Source organism: Diospyros lotus, chromosome 2, assembly GCF_014633365.1.
Source record: "Diospyros lotus cultivar Yz01 chromosome 2, ASM1463336v1, whole genome shotgun sequence".
NCBI lineage: Eukaryota > Viridiplantae > Streptophyta > Magnoliopsida > Ericales > Ebenaceae > Diospyros > Diospyros lotus.
In genome coordinates this window covers 44,125,479-44,152,977 of record NC_068339.1, presented here as the reverse complement: position 1 = coordinate 44,152,977, position 27,499 = coordinate 44,125,479, and the positions used below count along the sequence as shown (strand labels likewise).

Below are 27,499 nucleotides of genomic sequence, written 5' to 3'. Positions count from 1 at the left end.
TGTATATTAATTGTAATTGAATTTATGGTAGTTGCTTAAATTAGAATCCTCGCATATCATGTATGGGGATTGCTTAAACTATAACTATCATCATCCCTAATTGCATTTAGTAACAAACTCTCATATCTGAAATTAAATTAATGTTACTAACCTTATCTGCTAAAATTTGGGAATCAACTGGTTGGTATTGAAATTGTCTTAACTCAAGTGCTATCCAATTTTATATCCTCACATTAAGTATTTATTTCAACTTCTACCTTGATTTATTTTATAGTATCTATTATAAAAAAAAAAAATCTTGTTACCAATCCATCTAAAATGCGTGTGCGTGATATTCTTTTTCTTTTGCAATAAATAAATCTCTCAGTTGACGACCTGGACTCATCCAGAAAGTATAAATTTAAATTTGGACTACAACTGCACTCGTACACTGACGAGTATAAACCTTTCACCTAAATAAAGAAAAAAATATATAAAATTTTTATTGTGTTTTGTTTTGTGTTTTAATTGCAGGGTGAGAGTGCAGTCAAGTTATTAAATTTTTTTATGAATATTATTTGCAAGAGTTTGTTTTTGTTTGTTAGTATGGATCAAATTAAAAAAATTATGGTTAAAATCAAAACGAATGATTTGGTTATGATTTTTAATTTTTAAAATCAATGGATAATGATTTGGTTTTAGTGTTAGTAGTTTAAATTTGATTTGGTTATGATTTTAGTAAAAACCAAAATCAAACCGAATCATTGACAATCCTAATTGCAAACATTAATGTTAAGCCCCCATGGTTCATTTTATCTCTCACTTTTTTTTCTTAGTCTGTCGATATAAAAATTAGTTACGATGGCAACAACGATGATGAGGACATCTAATCTCTCTCTTCTTGTTGTAAGTCTATAATAAGATTAGATTTACCTTCATCGCAAATCTGAATCAATTCGTTATTTATTACAATGTGAATCCAAAAAAATCATCTTGTTATATTTTTCTCTAAAATGACAAAGTTTGTTCTCAGTGACAATAACAATGATAATTGAAGTATCTATCTATTAAATTTCCTAACATAAACAATATTGATCTAGTGTGACAATCATGATCTTAAGATACAATCATTAAAATAAATCTTATTTTTTATGCTTTGAAAAAACTGGATTCATTATTAATGTTTTTTAATAGTTAAATTATATTACGTTACACAAAGCTCATGTTATGAATATAATTTATTTAAAGTTTAGTATTAAATATATATTTAATATTCTAGACTCGATAGCAAATATAATAAATAGTTAATATATGAATTTATTAGTTCCGACCCAAATGAAATTAGTTAAGGGGACCTCCTGTAATTTTCGGCTCAACTGACACAAGTTGTTAGTTGAGGGGACCTCCTGTAATTTTCCATTAACAAAGGCCGCGTAGAGTCTGTAGACCCACGTCAAGGAAAACGATCAGATCTCAGCCGTCCAAAAAAGCCAATCAAGGACAATTCAGCCGCGGATTGAACTCAACGCGTATTCTACAACTTCTCCTTGTCGCACTCGATCTTGGAAAGGGCAAGATTCGAAGAAAAAGAAGGATTGAAAGTCTTTTTGAACCCCCACCCCCCATCCATTCCAAGCGAAACCCTAAACTGAGAGAGAGAGAGATCCAAGCGACGATCAAACCGACGACCGTCAAGAAAACGGAGATCAGGCCCCGACGATCGGATATCGGAGTAGATCAGGCATGGGGAACACGGAGAAGTTGCTGAACCAGATAATGGAGCTCAAGTTCACGTCGAAGAGCCTCCAGAGGCAGGCGAAGAAGTGCGAGAAGGACGAGAAGTCCGAGAAGCTGAAGGTCAAGAAGGCGATCGAGAAGGGCAACATGGACGGCGCCCGGATCTACGCCGAGAATGCCATCCGCAAGCGCAACGAGCAGATGAATTACCTCCGCCTCGCGTCCCGCCTCGACGCCGTCGTCGCCAGGCTCGACACGCAGGCCAAGATGTCCACGATCACCAAGTCCATGGGATCGATCGTCAAGTCGCTCGAGTCCTCTCTTACCACCGGCAATTTGCAGAAGATGTCCGAAACGATGGACCAGTTCGAGCGCCAGTTCGTCAACATGGAGGTCCAGGCCGAGTTCATGGAGAGCTCTATGGCAGGAAGCACGTCGCTGTCGACTCCCGAGGGCGAAGTCAACAGTTTGATGCAACAGGTCGCCGACGATTACGGCCTGGAGGTGTCCGTGGGGCTGCCGCAGCCGGCCGCTCACGCCGTGGCCACCAAGACACAGGAGAAGGTCGACGAGGACGACTTGTCCAGGCGCCTTGCCGAGCTCAAGGCCCGTGGTTAAAATGGTGAATTTAATTTAGTATTTCGGGATTCTGCTTCTGTCTAAGGAACTTGTCTGTACATCTGAATTAACTGTGATCTTGGATTACATAATCTCGTGTCGTTGTGCCGAGATATTATTATGCCCTATACTGTCATTTACATTCGCTGCTGGATTCCTGTCATGTTTGCTGAATTTTTCGGAATTCTAAGGAATTCAGTTTATTGAACTGCAGTGAAGGTTATATAAATATATATGTATATTACTGTTTCAACATATTTGTGTGTTTGTGTTTGTTAACCTACAGTGAAGGTTATAGATATATGGGCATGAAAGGGATTTACTCTTTATTATCTTATATATTTTGTTCGTGTGTTTCTGTGATTCTGTGAAGGCTTATACCTGTACACCTTATGGAAATCATAATTTTTGTTTATTGCTACTGATAGGGATATTTATATGGAAAAAGAGATTGTATGAGATATTCTGTCGTGAAGATTTAAGGTGCAGTATGTGCAGTTACTTTGGAGTGGAGTTAATCTTCTTCAAAAATTTGGTAGTAGCAGAATTTTAGTTCTGGAAGAGTTTCTAATTTTCTAGGATTATACGTCCTGAATTCATTGTTTATTGTGGTTAGCCAAGTTCTCTGGAACACAGTCTGCTGGCGCACCATGAATTCTACCCAGTTTCATGTTTGTCTGGTGGCTCAGTTATGTGTATGTTTCAAGTTTACACACAACTGGTACACACATTCCATATGTGATCATGTTTGTGTCATTTAAAAATTGGAAGATGTATTTTTTGTGGTTTCAATGAATCTCAAGGGTGGTCAGTGTAAAGATCTGAAAAGTTACGTGAATAGATGATATGAGGAAGTTCAGTCCAAATTCGGAACTTAGGGGCAACTGGAGGGTGCATGAGGACTTCTATTTACTTTGTGGTCATGTTGCATTGAAGTAAAAAGAGTTGAATCAATTAGTTAGTTTGGCGTAAACATTAAAAAGCTCAGTTTTTAGTGTGCAAGTGAAGTAATACTTGATGGTACAAAAGTTGGAAAACTTGATCCAATTAGTTGATCAATTATAAAGGCTTGGTACTTTGTGGAAATTGATATTGGCATGTGTTGTAGTATCTGTTAGAATTATTAGTATAATTGTATATATTGTAATTATTGTATGTGTGTATTTTATTTGTAATTAGATTTAACTTATAGGTGTTTTAAGGCTCGTTATGCCCAGTATAAATAACAAGTTAAGAGAGACTAATCTCTTAAGTTTTTCTCTTATAATTATTTTCTTACATGGTATTAGAGCCACCGATGAGAAAACTATAGCCATCGCATCTTTTTCTAACGACCTTCAAACCCTAGCCGTCACTGTCACTGTCCATGCTAGAACATTACTATCCAGCCACCATTTGCTAACATCGCCACCACCCTAGGGTTTGTCCCATTAGATCGGTCGACCGTCGAAGACTCGTCGCTGATGAACCACCTAGGCGCCCCCATGCGTTGTCGCCACATGCTGTCTCTGCCTCCACGCGTCGGCGCGTGACAATGCGTCCGGTGGTCACTTCTCTCCTGTTTCTCCAAATCTGATCTCTGACGTCCCGTCAAACTATTTTCGGTGTCAAAGTCCTTGCCATGTCATGTCTAGTCTCAGTGACGCAGTTTCTGCCGGTGCTACTCCCACTCCAGCATCTGTTGTCCCTATTGCCTCTCAATCCTTTACTATCTCCAATCTTGGGACATCCAATATTATCATTATCAAGTTAATAAGGTTTGTCAATTATCTCTCGTAGGCAACCTCTGTCAAAATGTGGTTCAAAAGGCAAGGCTAAGCAGATCATCTTACCACAAAGGTTGAAAGTGTGTCAGAAGCTAATCGGGTTAGATGGGAACAAGTTGATGCCCATTTATGTAGCCTCTTATGGCAGTTTATTGATTCGTCCATCATGCAACTTTTTTGCCCATTTGAAACTTGTGTTGATGTGTGGAAGGAAGTTGAAGAGTGTTATACAAACGACATCTAATATTTATACATTGTGGTTTTTAATATCAAGAATCTCAAGCAGAGTCGTCCATGGAATCTTATCTAGGGCAGGTTCGGGCTCTCATGCAAGAATTTGATGCTTTTTTTCCTCTTACTATGACTTGCATCGAACATATTGTTTAACGAGAGAAGTTTTTTATGGTTATTATTCTCTTCGGCCCAAAACCAGAGTTTGACGCCATTAGGCGTCAAATCTTGACCAGTTTCGCTAGTCTTACCATGAATGACTCTTTTAAAAGGCTGTTGAATATGACAGGTGTGCATGGTATGTCATATTCTTCTCATGTTGTTCTTCTAGTCGAATTTTCAGTTCTTGTGTCTCAGGCTTCCACCTTAGGAGGAAATAGAAGATGCAATAATAGTTGCCCACATCTATAGCGTACCTTTTGCAAGAAACTGGGTCATCTTGAGGACAAATGCTGGAAGAAACATGGTCGGCCAGCTACTCCACCTGCATCATTTACCAGTGCTGCTCATGTATTTTAGAGCGATCCTAGTCCTATTCAATCTCCACCAGGTTCAAAATTTGTACCTATGTTTGCAGTCGAGTATGATGCATTCCTAAAGTTCCAGACCACCCACCTGTCTCATCTTGGTAATTCTGTTGCTTGTGTTGTTCAAGGCTTATCTATTTGTCATTTGACTATAGATTCTGGCGCCATTGACCATATGTGTGATAATGAACTTCTTTTCTCCTCATTTACTTATTCTGATACCTTACCTACTGTTATCTTGGTTGATGGTACCAAAATTGGAGCTAAAGGGATTGATCAAATGACACCTACCTCGTATTTCTCATTAAATTCTATTTTATATATTCTTAATAGTCATTTTAATTTGATTTCAGTTAGCTAACTCACCAAAACTTTTAACTATTCTGTTATCTTTACTCCTACATTTGTTTGTGTTCAGGACTAGGGTACAAAGCGGACGATTGGCATTGGGCGTGAGTCACATGGTCACTATCATCTTGTTATGCCTAGTTCGTCAGTAGTTTGTACCAATGTCGCTCCCCTAGATCTTCTCCATTATCGTCTCAGTCATTCCAAACTCTCCAAACTGAAGAAATTAGTTCCTAGTTTGTCGTCATTTTCCATGTTTAATTGTGAGTTATGTTAGCATAGTAAACATGCTTGCAATTCTTTTTTTTGTCGGGTCAATAATGGGGCTGATACTCCATTTTTCCTTGTGCACTCTGATGTATAGGGGTCTAGTCGTGTCAATTCTACCATTGATTTTTCATATTTCGTTACTTTCATTAATGACTTTTTTCGTTGCTATTAGTTGTTTCTTATGAAGAGTCGATCCAAGTTGTTTTTTATCTTTTAGACATTTATTATTGAAATAAAAATACAGTTTGGAGTTTGTATACATGCTTTACGTTGTGATAATGCCTCTGAGTATTTTTTTTCTCTCAATTAACTACCTTTATGATTGCTAATGGCATCCTGCATCAACCCTTTTATCCTTATATACCTCAACAAAATGGTGTTGTTGAGCGTAAAAATCATCATCTTATTGAGACTACACGAACGTTCATTTTACATGTTAATCTTCCCACCAAATTTTGGGGAGATGTTCTAATTGCATGTTATCTAATAAATCATTTTCTATCTTTAGCGTTATAGGACCAAATTCCTTATTTCCCTTTATTTTGTTCCTCTTTGTGTTTTTGGATGTATTTGTTTTGTGCATTCTTTTTCACTTGAATAAGATAAGCTTGCTGCAAAATCTCTTAAGTGTATCTTTCTCTACTATTCCCGGTTGCAGAAAAGATATAAGTATTACTCTCATAAGTTGAATTGTTATCTTATGTCTACTGATGTCACATTCTTTGAACAATAGTCTTTCTTTTCGGTTGCTTAGCCTAATTCACAGAGTCTTCACCAGATTTTGCTTGTTTCTTTTTCTTTTCTTCCGCTATCCTTATTGGGTCTGTATGTCTTCTCCTTTGTGGCGCCTACCCTACCATTTTTCGGTCCACCTTCCACGGCTCCTCCACTTATTACATATCACTGTCGTTCTCATCCCGCTACCAACACCAGCATTTCTCTATCTCAGGACTCTTGACTCGCTCTCTACGTCTGTGGTCCCTCCTGTCTCGGATCTTTAGCCCGACAATCTCCTTATTGCTTTTCGCAAAGGTACACGGTTTACTCATGATCCCCATCCTATTAATAACTTTTTATGCTATGATCATTTGTCTCATTCTTATAGTGCATTTGTTTTGTGTTTTTCCTCTGTTTCTATTCCTAAAACCATAGGTGAAGCTCTATCTCATCTTAGTTGGCGTCAGGCTATGTTAGATGAGATTGACGCCTTACATTCGAATGATACTTGGGATTTGGTGCCTTTACCATCAAGAAATACTCCCGTTGGTTGCCGTTTGGTTATCAAAGGCTTTACACAGATCTTTGGGCTGGATTACAGTAATACATTCTCTCATGTTACGAAAATGGCCTCTGTTCGCCTCTTTCTCTCTCTAGTTGTCACGCATCATTGGTTACTCTATCAGATCCATATTAAAAATGCTTTTCTTCATGGTGATTTGCACGAATATATGGAGCAATTACTTGGTTTTGTTGCTCAGGGGGAGTCCAATGTAGTCTGCAAACTCAAGAAGTCTATTTATGATATGAAACAATCTCCACGGGTGTGGTTTAGTAAGTTCAACATTATGGTTCAAGTCTTTGGTCTCACTCAAAGTGAAGTTAATCATTCAGTTTTCAATCGCCATTCTTCTTCCTTATATATCTACCTTGTTGTTTATGTAGATAACATTGTTATCACATGGAGTGATCAAGTTAAAATACAGACGTTGAAGGAATATCTATATTAGCACTTTCAGACCAAAGATCTAGGCTGATTTTGGTATTTCTTGGGTATTGAAGTTGTTTAATCAGGAGATGGTATCTCAGTTTCTCAAAGGAAGTATGCCCTTGACATCTTATAAGAAATTGATATGGTGAACTGCAACCCAGTTGACACTCCAATGGATCCAAATGTTTGACTTTTGCCTGGACAAGGGGAGCTTTATTCAAATCCTAGACGGTATAGGAGACTGATAGACAAGTTGAACTATCTCACAATCACTTGTTTTGACATTGCTTTTGCTGTGAGTGTAGTTAAGTCAATTTTTCAGTTCTCCATGTGATTCTCATTGGGATACTATTATCCGAATTTTGAGATATATCAAAAGGGCGTCAGGTAAAGGGCTACACTATGAAGATAAGAGACACTCAGATATTTGTTATTATACAGATGCAAATTGGGCAGAATCTCCTTTTGATCGTCGATCAACCTTTGGGTATTGTGTTCTTGTAGGAGGTAATTTAAACAACAACATATCTAGTCTTTATCCCACTATGTGGGGTCGACTACATGAATTCTAGACTTCTATGTATTTCTATCTTTTGTCATATTTTCATTGAGATCCATACACTTCATATCAAACTTTAATGTCTCCCTCAAAGTCTTCTTAGGTCTGCCTCTACCTCTTTTTTTGATTAATTGTTCCATTTCATCAACTCTCATCACAAAAGCGTCTCTTGGTCTCCTTCTCACATGACCAAACCATCTTAGTCTAGTCTCTCTCATCTTCTCCTCTATTGGCACTACTCATATCTTATTACGAATAACTTCATTTCTAATTTTATCTTTTCTTATATGGCCGCACATCCATCTTAACATCCTCATCTCCGCTACACTCGTCTTTTGCTCATGTTGGTATTTGACTGCCTAACATTCTGAACCGTACAACAAAACTGGTCTTATAGCTGTCCTATAGAATTTTTCTTTCAATTTTAATGGGATTTTATCATCACATAACACCCCCGATGCATTTCTCCATTTTAGCCAACCTGCCTTAATTCTATGTGTGACATTCTCGTGAATTTCTCCATCTTTTTGAATCACTGATCCCAAATATCGAAAATGGTATTTTCTTTGTAAGATTTGGTCTTCCAATTTTATTATAACATCCTCCACTCTTGCATTCTTACTAAATTTACATTCCATATATTCTGTTTTCTTTCTGCTTAATTTAAATCCCTTAGATTTTAAATTGTTTCTCCATAGCTCAAGCTTAGTGTTCACTCCTTCTTTTGTTTCATCCACCAACACTATGTCGTCTGCAAATAGCATACACCATAGCACATTTGTCTGAATATCTTTAGTGAGTTCATCCATTACTAAAGCAAATAAGTATGGACTTAGTGCAGAACCTTGATGCAATCCTATTGTAATTTTAAACGGTTCAGTATCCCTTCCGCATGTTCTGACCATTGTCTCTGCACCATGATACATGTCCTTAAGGGCTTGTATATAGGCTATTCGGACTCCTTTCTTCCCTAAAATCCTCCATAATACTTCTCTAGGGACCCTATCATAGGCCTTTTCTAGATCTATAAACATCATATGTAGGTCTTTCTGATGATCCCGATACCTTTCCATTAGGCGTCTCAGTAGGTATATAGCTTCCATTGTTGACCTACCGGGCATGAAACCAAACTGATTTTCTGAGACCTCTGTTTCTTTTCTGAGTCTCTGCTCTATTACTCTTTCCCAGAGTTTCATGGTATGGCTCATTAACTTAATTCTTCTGTAATTTTCACAGTTTTGAACATCTCATTTGTTCTTATATATAGGGACCAAAGTACTCTTCCTCCACTCATCTGGCATCTTTTTTGATTTAAGAATCGCGTTAAATAATTTTGTTAGCCAGGAGATACCCTCTTCTCCCATGCATTTCCATGCTTCTATTGGTATATTATCCGGTCCCACCGCCTTATGATTTTTCATCTTTTTTAATGCTTGCCTTATTTCATTTGGATTTATGCGTCGATAAAATGTATAGCTCATGTTCCCTTCAGAGTTACTAAGATGTCCTAACCTAACTCTTGTGTCGCCATCATCATTGAATAATTTTGTGAAATACTCCTTCCATCTCTCCTTAATCACTCATTCATTCACTAAAATACATTTTAATTTTCATCTTTTATGCATTTCACTTGATTTAAATCTTTTCTTTTTCTTTCTCTTGCTTTAGCCAATTTATATATATCCCTTTCTCCATCTTTTGTATCAAGTCGTTTATATAGATTCTCGTATGCTTTTGACCTTGCTTCACTAATAGCTTTTTTTGATGCCTTTTTTGATTCTTTATAATTTTTTTGATTTTCTTCATTGTTGCACTGATATACAGCCTTATAGCATTTTTTCTTATTTTTAATTTTCAATTGCACTTCTTCATTCCACCACCAAGACTCCTTAAGGTTAGGGACTCTACCATTTGTCTCTCCAAGCACTACCTTTGCTGTGTTTCTCAGGGCATTAGCCATTTCTCTCCACATTTGGTTTGTCTGTCATTCTCCATTCCATTCTCTTCTACCCCTTAATTTTTCTTTAAAGATTAGTTGTTCCTCCCCTTTTAAATCCCACCACCTGATTCTTGGATTTTGTTTTATGTGATTTTTTCTCTTCCAATTTCTTATTTGGATGTCAAGTATTAGAAGTCTATGTTGAGTAGTCCAACACTCTCCTAGTATCACCTTACAATCCCTACAACATACCCGGTCCTCGAGGAAGTAATCTATTTGGGTGCTTGATGTAACATTTTTATATGTGATTAAGTGTTTGTCCCGTTTTTTGAACCTAGTATTGGTTATGATGAGCCCATATGCCATTGCAAAATCTAGAATAGACTTACTCTCATTATTAATTTCCTCGAATCCATACCCTCCATGTACCTCTCTATAGCCGTTTCCGTCTCTACCCACGTGACCATTTAAGTCACCTCCTATAATCACTTTCTCTCATCTTGGTATCATTTGTATGAGTTTCTCTAGGTTCTCCCAGAATTTTGCTTTTATCTCCTCACCTAACCTCGCATGTGGTGCATATGTACTAAAGATATTCATAGTCATTCTTCCTAGAATAACCTTCACCATAATAATCCTATCCCCTATTCTCTTTACATCCATTACCTTATCTACTAAGCTTTTATCCATAATGACCCTCACTCCATTTTTTGCTCGATCATTTCCTGTGTACCATATTTTATATCCATTTTCTGACAAAGTTTTTGCTTTTTTCCCTACCCATCTCATCTCTTGAAGGCACACAATATTAATCTTTCTCCTAATCATCGCATCTACCACTTCCATAGTTTTGCTTGTTAATGTTCCTGTGTTCCATGACCCAATCTTTAATCTATGATTTTGTTTTTGGCTTTGACTCTGAATTTGATTTTGTTTTTGATTTTGATTTTGTTTTTGGTTTTGGTTTTGATTTTGATTTTGTTTTTAGTTTTGGTTTTGATTTTGATTTTGATGTTGGACTAACTTCTTTACCCACATCCGTCCAAGCAAATGCGGGAACCCTTGCTCATTTGTCACTACATCCGGGCACCGATGCAGCGGCCCTAGCTCACTTGACACTACACGTGGGCAGTGTAGCGCGTCGCTATGAAGGGTTACGCCCACGCCTAAACGTTTTTTCATAATTTGTCTAGAATTCATGTTTTGGATCCGACTAAGTTTTACGTTGGCTGTCGGCTACCTAACACAACCCTCCTCCTTTATCCGGGCTTGGGACCGGCAGTGGATAACATCCCCAGGCGGAGTTTGTAGGAGGTAATTTAATTTCTTGAAAAAGTAAAAAACAAAATGTAGTATTTAGATTTAGTGCAGAGGCAGAGTATCGAGTTATGGCTAATGCAATTTGTGAGCTCATATAGCTTAATCAACTTTGGTAGGAATTTAGGTTTTGTGAAGTGTCCTATATGAAGTTTATTTGTGATAATTGGGTTGTCTTATATATTGCTTCCAATCTAGTGTTTCATGAGCGGACTAAGTATATTGAAATCGACTCACTTTATTAGAGAAAAGTTAATTGAAAGTGTTATTATTATAGAGTTTGTTAACTCCAATGATCAATTTGCAGATGTTCTCACCAAATTTCTAAAATGTCTTCGAGTGGAATATGTTTGTATCAAACTTAGTACATATGATATTTATCCTGTTTGAGGGGGAGTGTTAGAATTATTAGTATAATTGTATATATTATAATTATTATATGTGTATTTATTTGTAATTAAATTAAGTTTATAAGTGTTTAAGATCCGTTATGTTTATTATAAATAATAAGCTAATCTCTTAAGTTTTTTACTCATAATTATTTTCTTTTTAAGTATAAGTGGATGGAGTTTTGCCATTAGAGGAATAGTTGGTTATGAAGTTGCTCTTGAAAAGAAGTTTATAGATCCTTAGCAAAAAAAAAAAAAAGTTTATACATCACTAGGTTTAAGTCCATGGAAATCTAATATTTACACCACTCAGATGGCTAGGAAACCCAGGGAGGAATATATGAAACGAACATTTGTTTGTTTTATTTGAGATTTACTATTTCCTCTAATCATAATGTGAAGTTTCAGACTGAAATCTTTATTCTAATATTTCTGGCAATAGAGATTTTAGGCCATTAAATCGAGGTCTTACATCAATTCTTTTTTTTTTTCTTTTTTTTTTTTGGCTGACCATTACATCAATTCTTTAGCCACCCTAGTTCTACTTGATACTCATCCTTTGGTAATTATTTTTAGCCGTATAGACACTGTTCCCATACAATACTGCTGACATAACCTCCCTGTTCTCGTACAATACTGGCAACCTTTTAGATCAATTTTTCACTAGGCATTAACCTTAGATGCCGGCTGGTTTCCATTGTCATCTTTGAGCCCTTAAGATCTGGATTTGGTGCTGACTAACTTCTTAAGCTGCTTTTGAACCTTTTTGTAGAGATTTGTTGCTCGGATATGATGAGATAAACTGAAGCCGATGGCATCTAGGTACCAGCCACTCCTCCCCCTGAAGCCGGTGACCACACCTCCTTCTGTTGAAAACGAAAACGGAACCCCTTCTTCAACTCCAAAAGGCCCGTAGGTTTTCTGATTACTCTTGAACACGAGTGATCGGATCACAGGACTACCTCCATACACCACCGGACAATAGTGACCGCTCACACTTGTCAAGAACTCACGAGGGAACTGCAGCTTAATCTGCAATATGAAGTTCACAGGTTGGTTACTTCTAACTTTCCTTTTGTCAAACCCCTTCTTATGGTTAGTGAATGAAATTTTAATTACCTCAGCCTTCTGAGTTCCTCCAACACCTCCGTGTTGTTCTGCCGAAACAGGCTTACCATTCTTATCGTACACCACTTGGATCAAGTCGATGCAATCGCCATAAACCAATCTGATCTCTCTCACCCCACTGTAATTGCCATCGTCCCAATAGGTTCCACCGCCTCCTCCCCACGGGCCGACAACGATGTTCATCCTTTTCTCCCCAGCTTGATCCATCTCGCCCCCCTGTAAATACATCACCTTGCAAAAATCATTTAAAGAATGTGAAGAAACTATTAGATGGAGCAAGGGGGAAGATCCATGATTGCGTACCATGACCATGGCCATACTCTGGGCGATTAGGAAAGGTAGTAGAAGCTCCGATGGGAATGAGAAGATGAAGCAATATGTGGGGCAAAAGCTAGGGTTTTTTTAGTCTGCAAGTTGTGGTTATATATGCAGAGAAGAAAGAAAAGGAAAGTAGGGTATATAAATTTGATCCCATTTCTAGTGTTTCCCAGAATCTTGCCTTTTCCTTAATGGCTGAGCACATCTTGGTGCCATGCCTTGATGTTTACATGCCCTTTTACTTATTAAGGGTAGATGCCTTTGTTCCTCTGGCCACAGATCATGTCCAAATGATCTTTTTTCAAAAAAAAATAAAATCTATATACAAATCCGACCCCCCTCTAGAGTTCTTGTTCGGTTCTCGTTTTTCATAAAGCCAGGAGCAGCATTCATTCTTTCTTTCTTTCTTTTTTTAATGCAATTTAAGGTGCTAGTCAATTTTAAGCTGTACTCAATATGATCTGGCAAGCATCCGATGCACTTTGCGTTGAGGACGATCAAAGCATGGTTCCAAAACCAAAAGTATAGTATAGTGAGCTTTATTCATTTTTTCAATTGTGCGTTAGTCTTCCATATGATAAATATGAAGATAACTACTAAAGTAATTATATAATTAAAAATGTTTGGAATAAGAATTAAGAACCATGGAGGGATCAATGGCTTTTTTAAAGGAATAAATAATGAGAATCACTAAAATAATAATTTAGTGTTTTTCTTAGAGAAATCAAACAAATAGCAGTTTCCTTTAGAGAATCAAACCAACCCTTTTCCCTTTCTTTTGATCCACTCATGAATCAATCATTCACAGCCTATTTGATTGCAATTTCAATTTCAAATCTTTTGTTTTTTATGTTCGAAATTTTGTCAATAAAAATAATCTAATTTAGTAACCTGCTAGCAGTTTGCAAAATACTTTTCTTTCCACTAGTCTTTTTGAAATTTTAATTTTCTAAATAGTAGTAATATTTATAGAGAGTTGATTAGCTTCCCAACTCTATTGCCATTTTGGTGCACAAGAATGGAATTGGATGGAAAGCAGATTCTCATTTCCTTTTGCCATTTTGATTTCCCAAACTTGTTTAATAATGAGTGGACTAAACATAGAGATAGAGGCCAGAAAAATCACTTTCAGAGAAAAGAGCATGTTTCCTCAGACACAAGCCATCTCTTCAATGACAAAGCCAAGAAAGAATTTTAGTCCGAGCTAAATTATAATTTTAGTTCTGGTTAAATTATAAAAATTATAATTATCTATAGTAATATATATATAAAATAAAAAAATAAAAAAATCAGCTCTCTCTCTCCCAAGAGATGGAGGAATCGGTTTTCCATTCCATCTCCTTCCCCTCTTTACCAATTAACAAGCCTTTAATGCAATTGATGCCTATTTGGGATCCTCCTCTTCATCTCCCAAATAGGAACAAGTAACAAAAATGATTAAAATTAGTGTTCAACAAGTCTTCTACTACATGGAAAAGGGTTAAGTTGTACGAAAACGAAAATAGAAAATAAATACGATATAAAAAAAAAAAATTCAAATGTATAATTAAAAAAATTAGACTTTTGTAAATATAATTTTAATATAAAAAAATTATTCAATATAAAAATAAACATAAATTTGATAATGTATTCAAATAAAAATAAGTTCTGAAAACAAATTCTAGTAAAAATTAAAAAAAATTGAATTAGAGAAGAAAAGATTTATTATATTTTCTTAATATTACGAAATGACCACAAAAAGTTTTTAAAATTATAAAAGTGACCCAAAAATATTTCTTAGTATTTCGAAAATGGAAACGTTTCGGCATTCCGACATGGCGCCCCCAAAAAGTTTTCGTGCATCATAGAAAGAGAGTACAACAATACAACAATCACTAAGACTTAATCTCTCACTAGGTAAAATTGCCCATGTGAATTCTAGATCTCCATATGCCTTTCTACTATAATCATATCCTTTGTAAAACCATGTGCTCCGGGACACATTAAATTTGTATTTCTGGATGAGGTAAAGAGATTAAATCAAGACAGAAACCACAGGAGAACCTGGAACTAACAAGACTATGACAATGACAATGACAAGATACCGGCTGCAACATTTGATGTTATTGACAAATATATAACAAGTTCCTTGACACAAAATTACTTAGAATTCTTAGGTCAAGCTATTATGATTTATTGACAGAGAAGCTAAATCTCAGTGCAGAGCCTAGGATGCCCGAAACTGCACAACCATCCTGGCCCATTGACAGTCCTAATTATCCAAAAGAAGAAAAAAAAACAACAACAGAGAGAAAGAACCTCACAGCTCGTCGTGATGTTTTCTACTTGACGGGGTACTCCTAGTTTGGAGTTCAAGAAGATACCCGGCAGCTAATGAGGCATCAAGTGCGGCTCCATAAGGAAGCGCATCTTCGTTGATTTTGAAGTAGGGAGAATGCACTGATGCCGGCTTCCCACTTGTTTCATCCTTCGTACCAAGGAAAAAGAAGTAACCAGGTATCATCTCTTGGTAAAATGAAAAATCCTCAGACCCCATCACTGGTTGCATGTCCTTGACATTGTCAGATCCAAACAAATTTGCTGCAACACTTTGGAAGTGCCCGTGCAAGCCTTTGTCATTTATGGTTGGGGGAGTGAAAGGCTCTTTGCCTGCTGCATGGAAATCAACAGTTGCATTGCACCTTTGAACTGTGGCTTGTCGGGTTATTACCTGTTAGAAAGAAGGATTAGCTTTTTGTCTGGTCAAAAAACAACTCAAAAAGGCAAACCTTAACAACGATCACAATCTGAGAAGGAAAATGAAATTTTTGCTCACAGGGGTGTGCCAACTTGGGGGTGCTGAGCCAGGTCAAATGGGCATTTCATCCACTCGGCACAACCCCCAGTCGGCAAAAGTATCAACATTCATTTGAGAATAATGAAATTTTTAAGTTGAAAATTTTGCTACAACATTAATCCCAATGACGACAACTCTGGAAATTTCAGGAAATGCCAAGAGTTTATGCATTTGGTAACAAAATTCACTCTAGTGCATGACTTAAATGTTACCTCTTCAATTCTCTGCTTGAGTTGCATAAAGCTTTCCTTTGAGAAGGCTCTGAAGGTGCCCCCAATAGTGACAGAATCAGGAATGACATTGAATGCACCACCTCCTTTGAATTTCGCAACTGTTACCACCTGCAAATATGCATAGAGTTAAACTTTGTAACAGATACGAGTGGCAGTGGAAACTGAATGTCATTTGCTTTCAAATTTAGTCAGTTTTTTGAAGTTTATCACAGGAAGAATAAGCACTTCAAGGAAAATCACTCTCATTTAATGTTTGGAACTACGATTTCTGGAAGGAAAAGAAGAGAAAAGGGAAACAAATGTTTTTATATAAATGTAAAAGGCATATACATAAGTTACTAAATTTTGTTTTCAATTTACTTCCCATTGCAAAATCCCTATTCCAAAAAGTCAAAGGTAGCGTTTGTTAACTAAGATATAGACCGGAAAATATGAAAAGTATCCCAAACAAAAGTACTTTTCATTGTGTTTGTTAATTTTTTTAGAAAGAAGTCACATGATTTCTTATCTTGAACTTTCAAGATAAATTTATTCATTCCCTCATTCGGATAACTTATTTTTAACTTCACAGATAAGTTATCTTGATAGAGCCTTATCTTACTCATTTTAACAAACACTAAGTTAAGGAATTAAGGAGACTGTTTTAGAGGCCAAAACTTTCAAATTACATCACTGTATTACTCCCACCTCTCTCTCTCTCTTGAAGAGCAGATCAGGCTTCCAATTTTCATGAAGACCAATTTCTTGCATAGAAAAGAGTTTTTTTTACAGCTGCTTGCTTTTCATGCTCTGTGATCAACAACTGGTTTTAATTTTATATCTAGACCTTGTTGATCTTTTCCTTTGATTTAATTTTATTGAAGGATTTCTTGAGTGAGAGGGATCGAAAGATGATTGAGGGTTTGAAACAGTCAGAACCCTAGAGGATTCCGCTGTAGATGAATTTGGTGTCGAGCTTGTCATTGACCGTCTTTGATTGCCAGTGGAACGTCTGACTCTGATACCATGAGCAAAACGATGAACAAAAAGTGAAATAAACTTACTTGAGTAACTAACAACTTTACTCGAGTAATATAAGACCTTACTCGAGTAACTAAGAAAGATTACTTGGGCAAATTAAAACTTACTCGAGTAGTTAATAAGCATTACTCGATTAAAGGGAAGCTTACTTTTATTTCTGCGACTATGGGATACACACACACACACACAAGACTATCTAAAATATATCCTGCAAAATAGGAACAACTACCTCTTAAACTACAGGAACAGATTTACAGATTTGAATTAGGAAATTTAAATTTCTGGAGTTGTTGGAGTCATCTTCTTCACACTGCCTTATCTCCTTATCTCCTAACAACCTTATGACCTCATCCTTTAACTCCTCTTATCTCTTTTATCCACTTATTCTCGGTCATAAGAGAGAAAACTGGTATTTTCATTTTAATCCTTCCAACAAATTTCTCTAGGAAGACCAAAAAGAAGTTTCTCATTCCCTGATCCAAAAAGAAAACTCTGGGAGAAGGAACTGCCATAATAGGGAAAAATTGAAGCTAAATTCATCAGTCGCAGTTTGTTTCATCCAACACCTATTCACGATCTGAATTATATATTCAAAGACCAATCAGTTATGTTTATATGTCTGCCAACCTGGTCATTGAGGTAAGAAGAAAAAAAGTAGTACAGAAATTCCAGCCATTTCACTAGAAAACCTTAAAAAGTATCCTTCACAAAATCCCTAATCTAATGGCGGTGACAGCCTTCCAAATTTTGTCAAAGTCTTCTATTGCAACAAAAATAATTGGAGTTGATGAAATTTAGGCAAGTATTTCATTCTGGTAACAAGGTTGACTATGACAATGTTCATAGTGCAAAACAATTTGACAGATAACAGCAGTTATTCAGCCCAAATCACTTTCAAATTCTGCAAAAAGTTCAAGAGGTATAAAATGTTAATTGAGAAATGGTTACACCTGAGAGTCCAGTGGATCAGCTTCTCTTGAAACAAGGTGCTGCAAGCTGACAATTACATTTGATGCTGCCAAAATTGGATCAATTGAGTGCTGAGGAATGGCTGCATGGCCTCCTTTTCCATTTATTACCGCTTCAAAAAAGCCACTCCCAGCCAAAAAAGGACCAGATCTGGAGGCAACTTGGCCTGTGGGTAAGTCGGGATAGACATGCAGCCCAAAGATAGCTTCAACATTCTCAAGTACTCCAGCTTCTACCATTTTCTTTGCGCCACCACCTCCTTCCTCTGCCGGTTGGAAAACAAGAAGAACCGTGCCCTATTGGTTTCAAGAAATAAAATATTTATTAATATGTTAAAAAAACAAGTTAAGAATCAAAATAAAAGGTGAAAAGGATGCCAAATGGAGCAGGCGCATAATTTTCCACCAACTACTTTCACCTCAAACCCTTTCATCCTATTCTATCCATGAACTATAACAGGTTCTAGGTGACCATATCAGTTACTCTCTCAGCCCATTTTGTTATGGTAGCTAGCTAAGAAGTCGTCGTAATTAGGCTACCTTGCTTATATGATAGCTTATAATACTTAGGCCTTATTTGGCATGGTTGGAGGAATGTTCCAGCATGCTATAAGCGCAAGTGGGCAAGTTGAGGCAACCATTTTTGGCGCCTAAACTCAGCTCAGATCAGTATAAACAATGCTGATCCGTGTCAAACTGCATATGTTGAATGAAATTGGAAATTAGTTTTCCTCCAATTCTCTCTCAATTCTCCCTCCAACTCTCTCTCTCCGTTCTGATCTCTCTCTCCCTCTCAAATATCTTTCATTCTCTCTCCATTCTCGTTTTCAATTCCCTCCAAAACTCTCTTGTCAAATTTGTAATTTGACAAATTGGTATCAAAGCAAGGTCATGTTCGAAATTTGCGAACTGATCGAGCAATGGCTAACGGTACCAGGATGCGACAGATGGAGGCACAACTACAGCAAGTTTCATCGTCAGTGGCCGAGATGCAAGGCATAATGGATACGAATGGAAGAGAGGGTTGGCTTGATGGTGGATAGGAAGTTAAATGCATTGGCCGATAGGCTTAGGGGAGATATGCGTATACAAATCAAGGAGGAAATGCAAGAAATAAGGGATCAAGGGAACCTATTGCGTGATCAACTGCAACAGTTCATGAGGATGTTTGCGGGTCAACCGCAAGTGAGGATCTCCCCTGATTTCCCACCCACGGAATGATAAGAACCAATTTTACCGGGAATTGATGGCAGTAACCGTAATGTGGAATTGTTGGTGTTGGAGGGAGAATCGGTTACGGTGGAAGAGTTAGCACCGGAGAGGAAGCATGAGGTGCCAATTCGCTTGCATCAAATCGGATTTCTAGTACCTAAGCTGGAATTACCGGTGTTTGAAGGTGTGAAACCACAATGGTGGTTAAGGCGATGCGAGAAATTGTTTGAGATCCATCGTGTAACAGAAAACCAAAGGGTGACCCTAGTTGTGACATACCTCCATGATGCAGGGGACATATGGTTCCAAGAATGGTCCAGGGTGAGAGAGAGCTATAGTTGGGATGACTTTGCACAGGGGCTGTGAGAAAGGTTTGGGGAATGAGGAAGATGGGATTTGGTGCAAGAATTCAACCACCTAAGACAAGAAGGGACGATGTTGGAATATGAGGCAAAGTTTGAGGAGCTCAAATTCATGATGTTAAACAGGAATCCCTACCTGAATGAGGAGTATTTTGTATCTAGTTTCATAGGAGGATTAAATGATGAGTTGAGGTCAGCAATACAAGTCCCCCGACCTAAAAATAGTGCAAGAGGCAGCAGAGGGGGCTGCCTTGCAGGAGATGATGTTTGAAGCATTATTGAAGAAGTAGGGGGGACAAAACAAGGGAGTACAGTCCGGAACTATGCAATATGGGAGCCGACCTATGGGAAAGGAACTGGTAAGATTTGGTGCCTGCAACAGGCATCTAACATTACCCCCAGCTTCTCAAAATATGTAGAACAAGGGCAAGTTGATGGAATAGAGGAGGTTAACTAGATTATGTTTCAAGTGTGGGGAGAAATACACACCGGGGCACCAATGTAGGAAGCAACTACTGTTGTTAGAGGGAGGAGATGAAGAGGAAGAGGAAGAAATGGATGTGACAAGAGAAGAGGAGGAGGAAGGCAATGAGGCCATATCCTTGCATGCTATTAAAAGGGTAGCCAATAGCAAGATTATTAAGGTGGAAGGGAAGGTATAGGACAATTTTCTCATGGTCTTGATAGATAGTGGGAGCACCCACAGTTTTGTTGATGAGATGGTCGCTAAGAAGATGAGGTGCCCAATGGCTAGTACCTAACCCCTATCCGTGACAGTAGCCAATGGGGACAAAGTAATCGGTAAATTAGCTTGCCTAGGGTTTTGTTGAGAGATGCAAGGAGAGGAATTTCGAGCTGATCTAAGGCTGCTCAAATTGGGGGGATGCCATATCGTCTTGGAGGTGGACTGGATGCGGGATGTAAGTTCTATCAGTTTTGATTTCAACAATATGGAAGTAACACTCGAGAATGAGAGAAGAATGGTGGTGCTACAGGGAAACATAGAGGTGGGAATTTGCAAATTGATGAAGGGAAAGAAGTAGCAACAATTATTTAGGAAGAAAATGGCACAAGTGGCTCAGTTATTCTCAATCAAGGCCATTGAATAGCAAGAAGAAGAATCAGGAAGAGGAGGCTCCAATCCCACCTAGCAGGTACATGAGTTGACCCTCCTTGGTTCTTTACTGATTGAATACAAGGATCTCTTTGTAGAACCTAAGACATTACCCCGCAAAAGACCACTAGACCATACTATACCACTGTTATCCAATGTTGAACCAGTAAACATTAGGTCATACCGATACCCACCCAAACTCAAATCTGAAATCGAAAAGATGGTCAGGGAAATGCTAACCCAATCTATTATATGCCCCAACCACAACCCCTTTGCTTCCCCTGTCCTATTGGTTAAAAAGAATGATGGTACTTGGCACTTCTGTATTGATTACAAACAACTCAATGCCATCATCGTTAAGGACAAATTTCCCATCCCAATCATTGAAGATTTACTAGATCAACTCAAACATGCAACCGTATTTACCAAGTTGGACCTTTGTTCAGGGTACCATCAAATTAGGATGGACCCCAATGACATTCCAAAGACAACATTCAGAACACACCATGGGCATTTTGAATTCACAGTGATGTTTTTTGGCCTCACCAATGCCCTTGTCACATTCTAAGCCCTTATGAACCAAATTTTTAGCCTTACCTCAGAAAATTCATGTTGGTCTTCTTTAACGATATCCTAATCTATAGCCCTTCTTTCGATCAACACCTAACCCACCTTAGGGTTACATTTGAGATCCTACGATTCAATCAGTTATGCACCAAGCGGTCAAAGTGTGCATTTGCACAAACACAGGTGGAGTACCTCAGGCACATCATATTAGGGGTTGTAGTGGGAACAGATCCAAAGAAGATAGAGGCAATTGTATCATGGCCTAAACCCACAAACATTAGGGCTTTAAGGGGATTCCTAGGGCTTACTGGTTACTATCAGAAATTTGTAAAGAATTATGGAACAATCAACAAGCCTTTAATGGAGTTGCTGAAGAAAGAAGGTTTTAAATGGAACCCCAAAGTAGAAGAGGCTTTTGAGCAACTGAAGAGAGCACTGAGTAATGTTCCCACACTTAGCTTACTAGACTTTAGTAAGCCATTCACCCTAGAGATAGACACCAGCAATGCGAGAATAGGTGCAGTACTACTGAAATCTGAAGGGAAGGATTGCATTCTGGTGGTAATAGACTGATTCACTAAATTCAGCCACTTCATAGGGTTGTCCCGCCTGTTTACAGCACAAGAAATGGCTAAGGCCTACTTAAAAAATGTAGTAAAGTTGCATGGAATTCCACATTCCATTGTATCGGATCGAGACAAGGTATTCATTAGTCTCTTTTGGAAGGAACTCAAGAGAATATTAGGCACCAAGCTCCTAATGTCAATTGCCTACCACACAAAAATGGATGAGCAAACGGAGAGAGTTAATCAGTGCTTGGAAGGATACCTAAGGTGTTTGAGCTTCTTACAACCTAAAGGATGGTACAAGTGGCTAGCAATAGCACAATAGTGGTACAACTCGAGCTACCATAGCTCTATCAAGATGACACCCTTCGAGGCTCTCTATCCACAAACTAGACTTATTGCTAGCTTTGGGAGGACACACTACAGTGGCAACAGTGGAGGCTTACTTACAACAAAGGTAAGAGGTGATGAGAATGGTTAAAACAGAATTGGCCAAGGCCAAGGCCAAGAACAAGATGAAGCAATTAGCAAACCGGAAGAGGAGTAAACAGAATTTCTCGGTGGGTGAAGAAGTGTATTTGAAGCTCAGCCAACAACACCTCAAGACACTGACCAAACAACCCATATCCAAACTGAATCCCAAGTATTATGGACCATTCCTAATCCCGGAGAAAATAGGTGCCATGGCCTACCGACTACAACTGCCCGAAGATGCCAGGATACACCTCATATTCCACGTGTCCCTCTTCAAGAGGGTTGTGGGAACACAAAGATCGACTCCTACATTGCCTCCTATGGTGGGAGAAGTACCAACAAATGCTGAACCAACAACTATTATTGACAAAAGAGTGATCCACCGAAATGGAGTCCCTCTTATTCAAGTGCTAGTTTAGTGGTCCTCTCTTCACTTGGATAATAACACCTGAGAATATTTGCCAAAACTTCTCCACCAGTTTCCTAATGCAGCAAGCTTGCTACACATTTCTTATAGACAAGAAATGCTTTAAGGGACGGGGATTGTTATGGTAGCTAGCTAAGTAATCGTAATTAGGCTACTCGCTTATATGATAGCTTATAATACTTAGGTCTTGTTTGGCATAACTGGAGGAATGTTCCAGCATGCTATAAGCGCGAGTGGGCAAGTTGAGGCAACCGTTTTTGGCGCCTAAACTCAGCTCAGATCAATATAAACAATGCTGATCCGCGTCAAGCTACATATGTTGAATGAAATTGGAAATTAGTTTCCCTCCAATTCTCTCTATCCGTTCTAATCTCTCTCTCCCTCTCAAATTTCTTTCATTCTCTTTCCATTCTCATTCTCAATTTCCTCAAGAACTCTCTTGTCAGATTTGTAATATGACAAATCCAAACACAAACTAGGGTTGACGGTAGTTCCTCATATTGCTCAGTAGGAGATAGTTGACAGTTGACCTTAACTGAGAGTTCGCCAAGGGCAGATGCTAGGTCATGAGTGCAGGGGGTAATAATCCAACATATTGGTACAAGAGAGTTTCGTAATTTCATATGTTTGTAGGAACATTTTAGAGTTTTGCCCATATGTATAAACATATTTCGTCCTATTTCTTCATATAGTGAAAATCCAGTGCTCTCCCCATGGACATAGGCACACTGACATGTAACATAAATCTGTGTTCTTCACCTCTTTGTTTCATTCTCTTGTTTGTATAATCATATTTTGCAAACGTCAAGATTAACAATTAGAAACAACTAGTTGGGGGTTATTAGTCATGGTATTACTTGCCCATGTTCTAGAATACCACCTCTTCCCAGCATCAAAATAAACTCATCATTGCAGGGATCTAAGCTACATGAACTTAGGTAGCCAACTACCAGCATAAAATTTTTTTAATCTTATATCATGAATTCTAGACTAAAGAGTGATAAAGTCATGGATAGAGATGGGGGAGGACCTAAAATCTATGAAGCCGACCCACCTAGTAGGATTAAGATTGTGATTGCTCTTTTTTGATTAAGAAACATCTTACAACTTTTTTGGCCAAAATTATTTTCTAAAATTCATATTATGCTTAAAGCACATTAAACCATTTGGCCTATTTGGAGAGAAAGAAACTTGAGAGGTTCTAAAGGTGTTGAGAGTTTGTTTCCTTCTCTCAAGAGAACCATTCTCATTTCCTTTTTTTGTGAATAAGGAGGATTCCACTTTGTTCCTTGAGCCTACCTGGAGTTTTGTGGATTGTATCTGTGAAGTAGTTTATTTTGTTTCTTGTAAAGGACAACCGCCCCCCCCCCCCCCCCCACACCCCCCCCCCAAAAAAAAAAAAAAAAGTTCTTTAGCACTCCATTGTTATTTACCAAAAGTCAAAAAACTCAAAACACACTAATAGGGTATAATCCAACATTGAACTTGGTTAGATATATTACTAAGTTCAGCTCTTCTATTGTATCACAGTTTAACTTTGGTAAATATTCAATATGTATGTATATTCCAAAGTAAATGACTAAACTTAAACTTTGTACAAAGAAATGGTTGGGGAGATATAATTAATGTAGCTGACCCCACCTAATGAGATTAAGGCTTGAGATTATTGTTGGGTTGTTATTAGTTTTTTATTGTTCCATTGTCATTCATTTTGTTAAAATTTATTTAATTCATATTTTCTAGAAAACAGGTCACAGGTAATCTTGCTTGATCATATTAGAATTGGATTTATAATTTTAATGATAATGTGATGAGGAATAAGGATTTTAGTTTTAATGTTTGATAGGATATTAGTATTTTGAATTATCATATTTTGTTTGGTTTTAGAGTCATATTTTGTTTATATTGTACATTGTTACTTTTTAATTAGGTTTTAGGATTGTTTATATTGTTATCTTTTCATAATTATGATTGGACTTTTCCTATAATTAAGAATACGATGTATTTTGAAATTCACCACTTTTGATCATTGAACAAGGAGTTCTCTCTCTCTCTCTCTTCTTCTTCTTCTTCTTCAATCTTTTATCCTTTGGCTGTTCCACATCATAATGTTTACTGTGTATGACTAGTGATAAGAGTATAGTAAGACAAGGATGTCTCAGATAAAAACCAAGACAATTTCTTTCTTGCATGATGTCTTAGCTTATTAAGTAATTCTCATTTCAACAGACTTTTGGTACAACAATAAGTTTGCCATTGTTGCTGGTTTATATAAAGCGTGGCACCTGCTATAATTAGGCAACAATTAGGGTATAACAGCAATCATCCCCCTTAATCCCACTAGATGTGATCAGCTACATGAATTATAGATCTCCAGTCATCTCTATCCATGGACTTATCCAACTGCGCAATTGTTAGGATATGAATAGAAATCAAAATAATTGTTGGGTTAGATAGGAGAAAGTTAGTTGGACAGCTTTCTATATCGGGAGTAGATATCTAGCACTTCTTAAAAAAAAAAAAAAAAAAAAAGCCCAAACTCCAGATCAACAAAAAATGAGTCACCATGTTGGCATGCCCCATTCCCTTACCTCCATTTACAACATGCAATTTGACAAACCCACCCCTTCTTACAAATAATCACCCATCAAATTTCGGGAGGCTTCACCTAATTTCTACTCCTAGACGCCCTTTATCTCACAGTATTTTCAGAAAAATCTAGGGTTCCAGTTTTAGAGAACCAAACCCCCAAAAGAACTATTCTTCCATTTAAGTCCCCTTATTATTTATTTATTTATTTATTCTATGTAGCAATGAGACTCAGGATTAAGGTAGATACCACGCCCCACACCTCTCTATAGCGTTGCATTCGTGGTACACCAGAAAGACAACTACCCACAGAACTAATTCCTATCAACTCGGATCAGCTTCCTAACCACTACTCAAGATCCATCACCAGGATCCACAGCTTTTGTTTTTTTTTAAATTCTGCCAAAATCTTCTCAATCCCTTCCCATATCAATTACGAGACATCTAATAAGCATCCTGCTATTTTCCAAATGTGAGACCCTCCAGCCTTACAGGAAACAGATCAACAATTATTCCTTAGGAAGATACAGCCAATTCTGAAGATGATCAGCCACCTGTGCACAGATCAAATTAAAAGAAAAAAAGAGGAAAAGAACAAGAAAGAATGGAAGGTGGACCCAAGACAAACACTGCAGAGTTTCCAAGACAACAAACACATTGGCAAAGAAAAGCCAAAGTAACATGAAAATCACCAACAATAATGCAAATAATAAGAGGATAGCCTTATCCAGACAGAATCAAGGAGTATGACAAGATAAACCTGCAAGAGTTCACGATGCTCTTGAAGAATCTTTGCAGCACCAAGAAGCATGGCAACATGGCCATCGTGCCCACAAGCGTGCATTTTCCCAGGAATTTTACTCTTGTGCTCCCATTCCACCATTTCCTATGAAAATCACAACCCCCATTAATATGCTCCACAGGAAAATATTTTCACTTCCCCCAACTTCAGCCAATTTCAACAACCTCAATCATTGTCCAAACTTCAAACCCCTCAACGTGGTACATCTAACAACTTAGGAAAAAAACACTAAGAGATTTATTTATCATCATTCAATGGGAGTGTTTAGTGGAAAACAAGTGTAATAAGTACACCTTGTATGAAAATAGGGTAATCCTAACCATTGCACCTTGTTTTCAGCTCAAAAACACTACTATTGGTTGGTGACAAATGCATCATGTTTTGCAACATTTTATCAATCAATAAAAATATTTAAAATTGAAAATAAGTTACAATAAATGCACCTTATGGTGCTTGAACCATAAAAATAAAGTATAATACATATATATTATTCAAAAATAAAATAAGCTTATTACACTTTATCTTGTGTCCTTAAAAAATCCAGGCTAAAATTACCCCCCAAAGTTGGAAGAGGCAATAATTGTCTCTTTTGCAACTAGATACTGTGCATGCCTCCAAATTTGGCTAATGCATACTCGAAGAGTAGTGGTTACGGTTTTCGTCCTCACCAAAAAAGTTAAACTCGAGAGAGATATGGAGGGAGGAGAGAGAACCTGCATAGACAGAGCATCCATGTCGGCCCTAATCGCAACGAAAGGGGGTTCGCCGGAGCCGACGAAGCCAACAACTCCGGTGACTGCAATCGGGTATTTGTAGGGAATACCCATTTTATCCAACTCCGCTCTGACAAGCTTACTGGTCTCAAATTCCTCGTAACCCAGTTCCGGATTTTCATGTATCTTTCTCCTAATGCCCACCATCCAATCAAAAACCTCTTTTTTCTTCGCATGGTTGAGGAAGATTGAGGTAATCTCCCTCGAGCTCGACGAAGAATCTGCGGAGCTGGGTGTCAACTCAACCGACAGCAGGGCCAGAATCAAGAAGACCCGATTGAAGAAACCCATCTAATCTTTCTTCTGCAATTGAAGCTTGAGTTGAGTTTTGCAGAGGAAGGGGAAGGGCTGACGCTCACGGGAGGAAACGTGAAATGGAGCAGGGAGTTGATTGTGGCCTTCCTCGCTGGTCTCTGACGTCTTCAGATTGGCTTCTAAGATCAAATTAACATATATATATATATATAGCCATTTAAATTGAATTTCTCCATGTGACAGTTTAACATTTTAGGAAGTGTGATAATTGGTGCCGATGAGCCAAACTTCCCTAAACTGAAAAGTTTTGTGGGTTGGGAACCCTATTCAAGTTGAGTAAGATGGAATATTTAGTGTTATTTTTAAAAAATTAATTTTAACGATTACGGATTAATATAAGTCTTATTGAGTTAAATTAGGATAATGATAAATCTTTTAATTTTTTTAAATATTTTAAGATTAATATT

At 37.6% G+C, this 27,499-nt stretch overlaps 3 protein-coding genes across 4 annotated transcripts; 1 reads left to right on the top strand and 2 right to left on the bottom strand.

Moving 5' to 3' along the window:
• The first annotated feature begins 1,545 nt into the window (after positions 1-1,545).
• On the top strand, positions 1,546-2,589 carry LOC127796022 (ESCRT-related protein CHMP1B). The gene has a single exon (XM_052328054.1). It carries the CDS (start codon positions 1,723-1,725, stop codon positions 2,332-2,334), a length of 612 nt encoding a protein of 203 aa, XP_052184014.1. The 5' UTR covers positions 1,546-1,722; the 3' UTR covers positions 2,335-2,589.
• A 9,138-nt stretch (positions 2,590-11,727) lies between these two features.
• On the bottom strand, positions 11,728-12,986 carry LOC127794421 (jacalin-related lectin 19). Its single transcript, XM_052325480.1, has 3 exons — positions 12,820-12,986; positions 12,508-12,732; positions 11,728-12,420 (listed from the first exon to the last, which is right to left on the bottom strand). The coding sequence occupies exons 1-3, from the start codon at positions 12,832-12,834 to the stop codon at positions 12,103-12,105; spliced, it is 558 nt and encodes a 185-aa protein (XP_052181440.1). The 5' UTR covers positions 12,835-12,986; the 3' UTR covers positions 11,728-12,102.
• A 1,929-nt stretch (positions 12,987-14,915) lies between these two features.
• Positions 14,916-27,227, bottom strand: LOC127794420 (IAA-amino acid hydrolase ILR1-like 4). 2 transcript variants are annotated; one of them, XM_052325478.1, is made up of 5 exons: positions 26,718-27,225; positions 25,963-26,088; positions 17,874-18,188; positions 15,883-16,011; positions 14,916-15,544 (listed from the first exon to the last, which is right to left on the bottom strand). In XM_052325478.1, the coding sequence occupies exons 1-5, from the start codon at positions 27,066-27,068 to the stop codon at positions 15,134-15,136; spliced, it is 1,332 nt and encodes a 443-aa protein (XP_052181438.1). In that variant the 5' UTR covers positions 27,069-27,225; the 3' UTR covers positions 14,916-15,133. The 2 variants fall into 2 exon arrangements, with proteins under 2 accessions (XP_052181438.1, XP_052181439.1); XM_052325479.1 differs by lacking the exon at positions 17,874-18,188 and having other exon boundaries at positions 26,718-27,227.
• Positions 27,228-27,499: the final 272 nt, after the last annotated feature.